The 12778-nt window shown below is 49.5% G+C and overlaps 1 protein-coding gene across 5 annotated transcripts in view; it reads right to left on the bottom strand.

The window, feature by feature from the left end:
* EML1 (EMAP like 1) overlaps positions 1 to 12778 on the bottom strand; it is a 182197-nt gene that overhangs the window by 14204 nt on the left and 155215 nt on the right. For all 5 annotated transcript variants that reach the window (XM_045901512.1, XM_045901510.3, XM_045901511.3 and 2 more), the window contains 7 exons: positions 11061 to 11195; positions 10282 to 10381; positions 9085 to 9239; positions 6650 to 6775; positions 6244 to 6375; positions 3548 to 3615; positions 1301 to 1389 (listed from right to left, as the gene is read on the bottom strand). In XM_045901512.1, the coding sequence (XP_045757468.1) occupies positions 1301 to 1389; positions 3548 to 3615; positions 6244 to 6375; positions 6650 to 6775; positions 9085 to 9239; positions 10282 to 10381; positions 11061 to 11195 (805 nt within the window). The remainder of the gene's footprint in view (positions 1 to 1300; positions 1390 to 3547; positions 3616 to 6243; positions 6376 to 6649; positions 6776 to 9084; positions 9240 to 10281; positions 10382 to 11060; positions 11196 to 12778) is intronic.

The raw sequence follows: 12778 nt of genomic DNA, 5'->3' as shown, positions 1-12778 counted from the left end.
AGATGAAAAGATAAGCCACACCCTGGGAGAAAACATTTGCAATTCACATAGCTGGTAAAGAACTTATACACAGACTACAGAAAGCGCTCTTACAACTCAAGAGTAAGACAGAAAACCTAACTAGAAAACAGGCAAAATACCTGAAAAGGTATTTCACCAAAGATACAGGAGTGATTGACAGGCACGGGCAAAGAGGCCCAGCATCTCTTACGGCTGCAGGGGAGGTGCAGGTTAAAACCACAGCGGGATACGACTCCACTGCTACCAGGAAGGCCGTCATAAAAGAGGCAGGTAATAACGGGTGTTGGTAGAAATGCAGAGAAAAACCAGAACCCTCACATGTTGCTGGTGGGAACATGAGACTGTGCAGCCTCTCTGGCAAGCAGGTTGGCACCGTTTCATAAAATGTTACACACAGCTTTACCATACAATCCATCAGTCCTACTCCTAGGAATGTACCTAGGAGAAATGAAAACAAATGACCACAAAGAGACCTATAAGTGAATGTTCCCAGTGGCGCTCTTCGTAATAGCCAGAAACCAGAAACAACCCCCATGACCACTGAGTGATGAACGGATAAACACAGCGAGGTACATCCACAAAGTGGAATCCTATCTAGCAGTTAAAATGGAATCAACTATGGATACATGCATAATAACCCGAATTAATCTCAAAAAACAGTATTCCAGATAAAAGAGGTCACATGCAATAGGCTCCGTAGTATATGATTCCATTGATATGGAATGTCCGGAAAAGGCAGTTTATAGGACAGCAGATCAGTGGTTGCCAAAGGCTGAGGGGTGGGAGTAGAGCTTAATCGCTAAGGGGCAGGGAGGGAACTTTTGGGGGTGATGGAAAGGTTCTCGAATTGGTTTGTCATGATGGCTATACATGGCATGAATTCACTCAGTCACTGAGAGTCCATTTATAATGGGGAAAGTATTGTATGTAAATTACTCCTAAATAAAGCTGTTAAAAAATAAAGAGGCCTCATCTTTTTAAGATCTGGACAGTAATATTAACAGATGAAGGGCTAAGTTCTGGGAAGTGCTTCGGAGGGGTGGGGGGGGGGGCTCTGGATGAGCCAGATCGGCTAAGTGTCTGTATTTCTGCAGCTGGGTGATGAATACATGGGGATTCAGTATGCAAATCAGTCTCATTTTGTCTATGTCTGACAGTTAGATGCAGTATAGTTTGGCTCCGCCCAGGAAGCTTGTGAGATTTCTTCCTTAAAAGACATCTACACAGGATTTCATAACCGTCATAACTGTATGGCGAGCAAACAGCAGCTCTCACCCACCCGGTGAGTAACGCATGACGGACAGCTGTTCGTTTCCATCCGTGTGAACGGTGACCAAGTCTTTTGTTTCCGTGTCAAACACAAACCACCTGTTGTGAAAATGAGAAAAAGCACGGTAAGTTGTTTGGTGAGAAAATAAAGGGAGCCTAGTACACTTAACAGTAACTATTAAAAACTATTCCTCTCGGGGCTTAAGAAATACTCTGTGTTGGCTTAACAAGAATGCTTATTCCCGGCTCTTCCTTAAGGAAAAGTTCCTTCATATGAGCATTTCCTAAAGAAAGAAGCAGCATGCTGGCTTCCCTTGGAAATGATTTGGTTCCCGTGTGGTGATGGGGTCCTCGGTGTTTGAGTTTTGTCACTTACGTGTCAAAGGACAGGAAGCCCTAAGGCCGGGCCTGTGGCCAGAGGAGGCAGCAGGGGCTGCCTGCACAGTTTTACCCAGAGATCTGGCCCCAGAGCAGCGGGGTGGGTCCCAGGGGGTGAGCTGGGACAGCCCTGGGGTATCTGGCCTGCTGAGAATGATGCTGGAGGCACCAGCCAGGGGAAAGCCAGGGTGGAGAGAGAGGTGGGAGGGCGGCCACAGGACTGGTCTGGGCTCCGTGTCCTCGATTATAAAATGGGAATGAGGGCCAAGTCCACCGAGGAGGCCCAGTGTTAACGCAAACTCTAAGGGATACAGATGTGCTTCGTATCTGCCGGCAAGGACACGGTACTCGGTATGTGTACTCTCCGGCCTGTGCGTTTGCAGGTGGTGGCAGGAAGAGGACTCCAGGGTTTTCAGGGATGAAAAGGCCTGGGGGTGCCCTGCTGTGGCAGCTTCAGACCCAGGGGAGCCCAGACGGTGTACATTCCACGGACACGGCCAGTGAGCGCTGCTAGTTTCCCCACGGCCCACTTCATGGGACTGGCTGGCCCCTGAAATTTGGATTTGGCTTCTCGACTTGTGTCTTCAACAACCATTTACCTTTAACATGCTACTGAACGCGAACAGAGGCCAGAACATAAGAAGCAGAGAGGCGGGGGCTGATCGGGCTATGCTCCGAAGCCCCACAAACGGCCCCATCCAGAGCTAAGGCTGGTGCGAGGACCAGAGATATGGGAGGCATACATGGAGGGAAGGACTCTCTTCCACCCATGGGACCTTGTGTGTGATTCTGAGCATCCTGGCATGGTCCCCAGGCCCTGTCCTACTGTGCGTAGTCAGCACGTGGGTCTGGTCATCACTGGCTGTCAGCCATTCATCAGAGCCTGCTGAGTCTGAAGCTTCCACTGTCCCCGGGAGAGTTACAAGGAAGGTGTGTGTGTGTGTGGACACACGGCAAAACATTTTCATGAAGAATTCTGTTGGGTATGATGTGCCCAACTCTTAAGATACTGTGACCTGTGACTTATAAATGGTTCCTCTTTCCTTATACATAATCCACAGGCAACACAACAGAGTCTAAATGGTTTGCTTTTCAGAGAGGAAGGATGGGAGGAAATCACCAAAAATATCTGAATTAAACTGCAACAAGCATAAAGGTACTATGACAAACAGTATAAAAGTGCAAAATGTACAAAAGAGTGATCACCAGAGCCATCAACACCGAGTGCCAGGCCACCCCGGAAAACACCTCACACGCCATCTCCTTCAGTCATCAGCACCCTGTGTCTAGGTGGATGATACTGTCTCGGTTTAGGAAGTGAAACAACTCAGGCTGTCTAGCCGCTTGGAGACACACAGCTGCCGAGGGGCGGAGTGGGGATTCAAGTGCAGGCCTACTGCCTGGCCTGTTGGAGGCGCTTGGTAAGTAAGTGTTAGCGGAATCTGAGCACGAGGCTCGGGATCCGGGCAGTTTCTAAAATTTCGAAAGGGCAGCAAGGTAAGCATTTTTAAATCCTCGGCGCTTTGAAATGCTTTCTCGCCCGATTCCAAAGCGGAGGCTCCTCCCACAGCCTGCAGATCAGGGCTTGGGAAGCTCCACAATCCCCCAAAACTGTAGGTAGGCCGTGTGTGTGTGTGTGTGTGCGTGCCTGCATGCAGGTGCACGTCTGTGCCTGGGCGGGTGGAGCGGCTTTTCTAGAAGGGTCTCTATCTTTGTCAGATTTTCCCACAGTCCTGAATGCGAAGGACCGCTGTCTTCCGTGTTAGTTTTGAGTTCTGGCTTAATTCTCGGTAAGGGGCTAGAAGCCGAGCGGGGCAGGAGGAGCAACCCCGCGCCTGCCCCTGGGGAAACACAGACCTCAGTGCTGACACGGACTCACCTCCCAGTCAGTGTTCCAACTGCAACCACAGACCCTGAAGGATGAAAACCAGAAGACTGAGCTGGATCCTAAAACATTTTAAAGGAAGTGTAAATTGATGGCCAGACACAGTGCTACCACAGAAAACACACAAGCACAGCTGTTCCAAAGGGGCTACGTGTCCCATTTAAACCAACAAGGCTCTTTTCTCTCCAAGAGAGGAAAACGTTTTCCTACTCGGGCGAAGGTCACGTGTCCGTCATACTAAATGGTGATCCCTCTAGAGGTTTTTCTCTTTCTGTCTTAATATCTTTTCATACCTACAGGAATCAGATGACAGACCAGCAAGTAAATGCTCTTCCTCCCAGTTTTGGGAGCCCCTTCGGTTGACCCCCATGCTGAATGGTCAGCCTGTCGAATGGTGTGCTTGATGCACGTGGAAATAGGACCACTGTGCCCAATGCGAGTGGTAACACTGCATGAGAGCCCCCCGGGCACACGCAGCACCCTCGGCAGGCCTGGAAGGATCTCGAGACGAGTAAGGCACGTTCAGGTTTGGATCTAGTGTTCGCTACTAACGTGTCCATCACTAACTCTGACATAAGGTGGAATGGGATGGATGACAGAGGGAAAAGCAAGCCGTCAAGTCACAGGAGAGGGAGAGCTAGAGGAAGCTTGACAGGGAGGCTGGGCGGAGGCTTCCTGGTGCCGAGACCCTTGGAATCAGGCCTTCCAGTCCAGGAAGGATCACAGGTGGAAAAGGTCGGAGCGGACACTCCACTCAGTATTTTCTTGGATCAGGTGTTACGGGGACAACAGTGTGATCAAAGAGGTCGAAGTGACCCAGAGTGGGGCATATTCGAGGAACGGCGGATAGAGAGGGTGTTACAAGGTAGAATGTCCCGGTGGGTTGGAAGGCGTGCAGACGACACGAATAATGTAGGCTGTGCCACCATGGTCAGGGCCGAGATCACTGGGAAACAAGAACACGGTGACATGATTGGGGCACCTGGCTGGCTCAGGAGGCGGAGCGTGGGACTCTTGATCTCAGCGTTGTGAGTTCGAGCCCCATGTTGGGAATAGAGAGGACTTAAAAAATAATAAAATCTTAAAAAAAAGTGTGACATGATTGAATTTGTGTTTTAGATAGAAGATCCCTTGGTGGAACTGCTTAGAACAGACCAAAGTGGAAGGGGATTGGTGACAGGGAGACTGAGAAAGAAGTACCCGTGGGAATGGAAATAGAAAGGCATCGAGACACCACTGGGTAAACTAAAATAATAAGACACCAGAAGCCTTAAGGTACTGATTCTGTTCTCGGCAATGCTTTCTTCAAGGTGGGAGCTGTGACGAAGCTCAGGGCTGCCGCTGAGACCCAGAGAGAAATCACCTCCACCTGACGTTTACCGTGTCATTAATTCACTCAGGCTCTTAACATTTGCCAGACGAAGACACTGAGGCACAGGGAGCTTCCTGTCCAAAGCCACATGGCCAGTGGGTTAAGGAGCGAGGACTTAGCCACAGATCTTTCCAGTGCCTGGTTCTGAGCCCCTTCGCTTCTGTCAGGCTGAGGGGTGACCAGTCAGAGGAGGGGGATGGAGCCTCTGGAGTTGCTTTCAGGGGGACTGCGCCAAGGAGCAGCAGGGGAGGCCGCCCTCCTGGATGCCACTGCCCCTACTGTGTCCCCCCATCTGTTCCTCCAAGCCCCCCAGGGGGACAGGTCCAACACAGGGACACCGCTTCCTTCAGCCCGTCCTTCTGCCTGGGCCGCACCCACTCTTCCCTCTGAGCGGCTCGGGCCTTGTCGCCTCAGTGCTCAGCTCTACCAGGGACGGTCAGCTCTAGACCCTTGGTGACCTTCTTGGGGGGTAAAGGGCAAGGGGGCTAAAATGCAGATCCGGCATGCCAGGAAGTGCCGGGACCTCTGTGGGGGCTGCGAGGAGGAGTGGGGGCTACAGAGGGGCTGCCCCTGTCACGGGGCGGGACATGTCACCAAGGGCAGAGGCTACACACACAGGACGTACTGTACTTTAGACTCAGTGCAGTACATGTGGGGGAAGACTGTGGCTTGGGGAAGCAGACTGAGCTGGGTGTCAGCGCTGGCTCTGTCACTTGCTGACCTAGCGACCATGGCCAGCTAGCTGACTTGGCTAAGCCTCAGTTTCCAATCCAGTAACATGGTACCCTGGGTGCTGCCAGGATTACGGCTCATACGTGCCCAGTGCCCGGTACTAGTAACTACATTGCTGCTGGCCCCATGCCGGCAGGACAAGGACGTCCCAGCGCTCCAGTACATAATCAGAGTTCCTTCTGTGAGGATCACAGCGATGCCCACTGGAAAACTGAAGTAATTGTAGAGATAAATTACCCTGGATGCGTAAATTCTCATTCCAGAGGCGCGCTGTAAATGGTGCGCAGGCTCACGGCAGGGGCTGCTGAGCATGGAAGCCAGTGAAGGAACTCTGCACTCAGGAGACCCCAACACCAACTCCATAAGGCTAGCCTGCTGTTGAAAACTTCACTAGCAAACTTCAGGATGACATGGATGGGACCACTTCAGGCCATGTTTAAAACAATGCCGACTGAATGAGGTAACCGGGTGACGTTTACTTTGGGACAATCTTTACTTTGGGACTATCAATTGCATGCAAAAACATAAACGAACGTGTTCCAGATGAACTTTTATAAGAAAAACGCCATGTAACGTGCATGTCTACCTCTATTATTTTGTCCCAGATGGGCCGGTGACCAACAGCGTCCCAGAGAGTGGCGTGCCTGTCATGCCCACAAGTCAAGAACTGAGGTTTTGAGGCGTGGATGGCCAGTCCCCAGAGCTCATCAGTGTGACCCTGCAAAGGACCAAGACAGATGAAGCTCTCTGAAACATTCCAGTCAACACTCGGGGAGTCTCGGGGGCAGGGTGCCCACGGCATCTGCATGCTTTCGACTGCCCTCCTCGGTTGCCCTTCCCGCCAACCTAAGCCATGACAGCAACTGAAACTCTGACGCCAAGGAAGGTTATGTTGGTATAAAACAAAGGATTCATCTCTTTGTAATGCTTTCTGATATTCTGATATCGCATCAAATGAAAGTGCTCAGTGGGCCGGCTGGGCTGGAGCATACCTGAGTGATGGGTGTGAAGTCCCCTGACAGAGTGCCCTGCAGAACAAAGTTTCTAGTTGTGCCTATCAAGATCATGTCGCCCTTCCCCTCGGCCACTGTCCGGATTGGGCCAAACTGTTCTGGAATCTGCATTGAAAAGAAAGCATCAAAAATGTCCTTAAATATTAGCTCCACCATTCCAAATATGTGTTTATATATCATGATGACAGCTCCCTCCCTCCCTCGCCGCACCCCCCCCATAACATGGAGAGATAGAAAGGTCCACGGCCAGGACCCCACATCTGACTTTTAAACTCTAAACACGTATGTACCTTAAAACAATCGGCAAGAGTAAGGTCGTTAAAAAAAAAAAAACAATAAAAAATGAAGTGTCTTTTTCTTGATAGGATTAAAAAATAAGAAATAACACTGGTTAGTTTACTCTTTTCTTCTTGTGGCTTTGGACAGCAGCAGCAGGTAAAATTTGGAAAGCCAAGAATAACAAGGCATAAGAAGAGTTCCTAAAATTTACTGTAACTTAAACTGGTAGATTCTTTGGCAACTTCACACGACTTAGTTTTGAAATCCACTGTTCATGTCGGTAAACATACGGAATTATCTAAATTTTAAGACAAAGAATTTCAAAATGTGCCAGCCAAGAACAATTTGCTGTGATAAGATAAACAGAGGTTCTCGTACTTTATAAAGGAACAGACTGCAGCTAGACCCCGCTGGGGACTCTAGCACTCCAGTTCTAGAAAGGAAAGAAGCTGCCTGCTCTCTACAAATTTTCCACCTCCAGTGTGGTCTGTTGGCACAGATTTGGGAAAAGGTGAAGATAATCCGTGCTAAGGAAGAGGGAGTTATGGATGCTTAAAAAAATGACAAGTACCGTCTATGAAACTGGATGAGGCTTTGAAGCCTCTGTTGCAGTTATGATTTTTTTTTTAAAGATTTTATTTATTTATTTGACAGGGAGAGACACAGCGAGAGAGGGAACACAAGCAGGGGGAGAGGGAGAGGGAGAAGCAGGCTTCCCGCGGAGCAGGGAGCCCGATGCGGGACTCGATCCCAGGACCCTGGGGTCATGACCTGAGCCGAAGGCAGACGCTTAACGACTGAGCCACCCAGGCGCCCGCAGTTATGATTTAACATGGGTGCCTGTTCAGCCCAATGCTGGTCAAATCTTTGGATAAAGAATGGCATCACAATTAAAATCCCCATGAACAGGGAAGCGATTTCCAAACCTCACCCAGCGGCCTTCCTTTATTAAGAGCAATAATCAACAGAACCATATCACATACTGCTAAAGCACTGGGCCATGCTGCTCTCCGACAGAATGGGCTACAGGATGTAACGTGTTGTGTGTGTTGTACACATCTGACTCAGAAGCTGGAGAAGGTCTATAATGTGTCCACTCGACACTAGGGATGAAGACCACCAGCCATCACACTGATGCCCACCTTGATGTCTATCTGCTCCTAACTCCCTGGGGCCTGGGGGAGAGAGTTCAGTGAGTGTGTAAGAGACAGATTAAACTTCTTGCCTGTGGTTTCTACTGGTGTGCAGGGTAATAAGGCAGTAAAATAGATACTAAAAGGAGATAGAGCTTTAGAGACTATGTTGGCATTCAGCCATGTACAAGATAAATACTCAGTAAATGTTAGTTCCAGGTGGTAATGTCCCTAAAGTCACACCTGGAAATTAAAGTGGAAAAAGAATATTTTTTTTTTATTTAAAAGATTTTATTTATTTGTTTGGAGGGGGAGCATGAGCGGGGGAGGGGTGGGGGAGGGGCAGAGGGAGAGGGAGAAGCAGACTCCCTGCTGGACATAGAACTCAATGCTAGGACTCTGAGATCATGACCTGAGCCGAAGGCAGATGCTCAATGGACTGAGCCACCCAGGTGCCCCAAGAAGAAAGATTTGAATGGAAAATCAAAATGTGGATAATATTCCCTTGGAAAAGTGAGACTGTTCTCTTATAAAGATATTCTAGGGGCACCTGGGTGGCTCAGTTGGTTAAGCGACTGCCTTCGGCTCAGGTCATGATCCTGGAGTCCCTGGATCGAGTCCCGCATCGGGCTCCCTGCTCGGCAGGGAGCCTGCTTCTCCCTCTGACCCTCCCCCCTCTCATGTGCTCTCTCTCATTCTCTCTCTCTCAAATAAATAAATAAAATCTTTAAAAAAAAAAGATATTCTAAATGTGAAATATGTTACAACCTAAAATTTTACAAACCTAATTCCATTTTGGTAATTACACTTAAACCACTTCCAATGATTTTAATAAAATGTTACCCTATTTAACAAAATTTTATCTAAACTATTTTCAAAATGGTAAGCTGAAGATTTCAAACTAACAAGGAAACTGGTTAGTTTAACAGTTTTAGGAGGTTCAAAGCGAATTTTGAAAAAAAAAAAAAAAGAATTTCGATAATGCTGTTTGCTTTATCTTACCTCAGTTTTATGAAGTTTCTGATAGTTTCCATTCCAAGAAATGAGCTTGCGGTCCTTCCCTCCTCCTGACACCAGCGTGCCATCCCTTAACATACAAAGTGCAAAAATGCCACCCTCGTGGGCCCCTTGAACAGCGTAGCTTATCCGATTCGTACCTAAACACGCCAAGAAAACCATCCTCAGGATGTTATCAAAAGGCTCGCCTCTGTCCATCCCATTTCACTTTGGTTTTAAAAATGTGATCTTGTCGGTTAGGACATCTCTGCAGCGTGAATCTACAAAGGACACAATTTCTAGAAGCTCACGCAGCAGCAGACAAGCATGCCCTGGGTTACTTTATGATGCAGGAGGACATGCTCACAGGAAGCCGAGGATGGAGAGAGCATGGCGGGACTACACACGGTGAAGAACAGGGGCTTGAGTTCACATCTTTGACAAGTGACTTCACTGCCCTACACCTCGGTTTCCCCTTTGTTGGTAATGGGGCTCCTGCTTATCCTGCAGGATCCTGCTAAGGGTGAAATGGATCGACGTGGGACACACCTGCCCCCACAGTAGTGGGGACACTAGAGAAGTCCTCACGTTACCCTGAAATCATATCTAGGGGTCCGTTTCCACTTTCACCCCCAACCCAAACTCTAAGCCCTTTGAGGACAGGGATGGTGTGGTTTTCCTTTCCTCCTGCTGTAAATGCTCATTGAACTTAACTGGATGGATTTTTCCTGAGTAACGACTCCTCTTTACCAGGCTGTGGGCTCCCTGATGGCAGGGCCTCGGGATCATCGCCGTGCTCGGGGGCTAGCAGGCTGTCTTGCACGTCATTAGTTCTCAATAACTATCTGCCCGAAGCCATGGGAACCAAGAAAGTTATTTAAGTGTTTTATAGCTAAATGTAGAGTCATTGACACCTTCACCATTATAATTTGTTAATAGGTCTCCTAATAAAGCTATTCCACCAAACTATTCTGGGCTTAGAGAGCCTTCTGCAGTGATAGAAAGTGAACAGTTCTTGGCTATTCTTGTTTTCCTCTGTTCTAGTTTTAAGGTTTCAAGTTACACATGCACCCATGCACGTATGTACCTATGAAACTTGGGATTCAGTGTAATTATGTTCATAGACAATTCTTAGAGAAGTCGCGTTTGACCTCGTATAATATTCGCCCCCAAGCTTTTGCTCTGGGGACAAGCCTGTGTTACCTTTTCCCCACACCAAGATGTTGCCGCTTGAATCTCCAGTAATGGTGTCACCGTTTTCAGAAAAAGTCACGCAGAGGACAAACTTTGGCTTTTCTTGCTTCTGCAGGATGTTGTAAATATACATTCGTATTAGTCAAGACATCCTCTTATTTGTATTCCTACAACCTAGAGGCACGGGGCTCCCAAGCTGCATATGCCTTTCATTTTTATCTACCGTTATATAACTTATGCCATGAGATTACCTGCTCTAAAATAGAGAAATTTCTGGTAATTATAAAGTTGCAGACAGTTGGAGCAGAGGAGGGTGTCGGAGGGGCTGTGGGGTGGGCTGTGTTATCAGAATTAGAGCCTCAGGAACAGGGCCCTGGCACCGGAATAAAGTGGTCCTCTAGCTAGGCCTCATGGGGGGGCAGTGGTACGAGGCCCCACAGGGAAGGAGGCGCTGTTCCTCGTCCTCACGAGGCCCGAGTGCCTTCTTGGTTGTTCTTTGCAAGGACCACGCGTGGGAGGGGGCGCCTGGCCCCCAAGGGCGACCGTCCCTTGTGGTGGTCCATCTTTCCTTCTGGACATCACCAAGGCTACCCACAGAGACACAAGGGGCTCCGCAATTCTGTTAGGGATCCCCGGGAATACTCTTCATCACTACACCCCCAGAAAGACTCCCTGATTTGCCAATTACAGCAAATTCTTAGACTGTGGCAGCCTCACCGCTCCCGTAGAAGCTAGCTGACCACACGCACCGCTCAGTGAAGAATAAAACAAATGTAATTTAACATTACCTCGAATAATCCTTGCTTCTTAATAAGGGAGATTCCTTCTAATGTCCAAAAGTAGAGATGTGATTTTCCACAGGTAACTATTATGTTAGTGTCCGTGGGGTGGAAATCCGCAGCAAACACGGCTTCGTTAGAACACTTTGAGCAAAACAGGAGAATCAAATGTCTCAAATCTCTGAAGACACTTCAGAAAATAAATGACATCCGAACTACAAATAACTCATCCAGGTTAAGCCCTAAGCCTCTTGATTTTTCTCCCTGCTGAACTCACCTTCCATAAACGCTCAACTTATGTTTGCTGGGTGCCATAACCTCTCCTTGTCTGTCTGTCTCCCCTGCTGGTCCACAGCCCTGAGGACAGGGACCACGGCTCCTCTCTATGCGGTGGGGGGCGGGGGGGGCAGGCATGCCACGCGCTATTGCTGAAGGGGTGGGTTAGGGGTGGGTGGAAACTTAAGAATCCAAGAATTTGCTCTCAATCTCCCGTCACAGATTCCCAGCTGAGGCTGAACAACAGAATCACCTGACGTGTGTTACAACGCGGACGTCAGGCCTCAGCCCCACCTAGGGACTGGAATCTTTGGGAGGGGCCCGGAATCTGGATTTTATATAGCTCCATCGCTCCTGGCTGACTTTGGCTGCCTGTTTGCTCTGGGATTCCCTCCTGGTTGAATTCCCAGGACTCTGCCAGTGGTTTGGTGACCAGGCTGCGGTTCCAGGGTTGGGGACTGGCTATTGGGTTCCGCTGCACCACCCCCGACCCTGTTCTCTGGACTTCCAGCACCTGCACTTTGGTCAGATGAATCAGACCCTGAGTGTTCCTTCTGCTTGAAATTCAGTTATATGCCTTAAACCTGGGTAATGATTTGCCTCTGATTACTTTCAACACAGCCACCTAGCAAGAACTTAAATACTCGACCGGAATATTAGAAGGCAGGGCTACAGCATGTGAAGAGGTGTTAGGAAACATGCCAGGTTAGACTACGGACCCTGCATCCTGGACACTCAAGGGAGAAAGATAAGGCAATCCGATGGCAATCCTAATGTTCGGGAAGGAAGGTGATCTAAGGTTAATGGAGGACAGGATGGGAAATCTGAAGTCAATTCTGTAACAACTGGGATCCATTCATGATTTTCATAGGAGGAAAATACAAGAAAGCTTAAGGAAAGTTCAGCGACCTATCGCACAAGATGGATCGGAGGTGGTCCAGGGAAGCCAAGCGCAGCCCCTACAGGAAGAGTCCCACTGGGAGGGGCTGGGATCCGGCAGGCCCCTCAGCTTTGGACAAGCCCTGTGCTGGCCGTGCTGACCTCTCCCTCAGCGGCTCCTGACCCGTCCCCACCCCCCCATGCCCTCCCTGGCGGCGCAGGGAGCACATCTCGGGTACCACCCCGCTTGCAGCCCCTTGACCTCGAGAGCACACCTTTGTGGAATGAAACAAAGCAGCAGGGAACAGTGAGCAAGGGAGTGGCTTAGCAGGGGAGGGGCTGTAAAGTGAGGAAGAAGGAAACCTTACATGTGTCCTGACGAGGGGAAGAGACCCTGCCAGGACTTGGCACCACACCCTGGGAGGGGAGATGGGCGGGCTCGGGGTTCTTGGGTGCTGGTGTCAGGCCCGAGGGCCGCACCGGGCATGGGGAGCCTGTGGCCCACTGAGAGGTGGGACCGGGGCCTGGGAGCCAGCTGGAGGAGAAGGCTCCACACGGGGAAATTACAGCGG

The sequence above is a fragment of the Mirounga angustirostris genome, unplaced genomic scaffold, assembly GCF_029215605.1.
Source record: "Mirounga angustirostris isolate CCGP_5_RB_7025 unplaced genomic scaffold, mMirAng1.0.hap1 SCAF_9, whole genome shotgun sequence".
NCBI classification, from domain to species: domain Eukaryota; kingdom Metazoa; phylum Chordata; class Mammalia; order Carnivora; family Phocidae; genus Mirounga; species Mirounga angustirostris.
The sequence above is the reverse complement of the archived record's forward strand: the minus strand, read 5'-3'. Positions and strand labels throughout refer to the sequence as shown.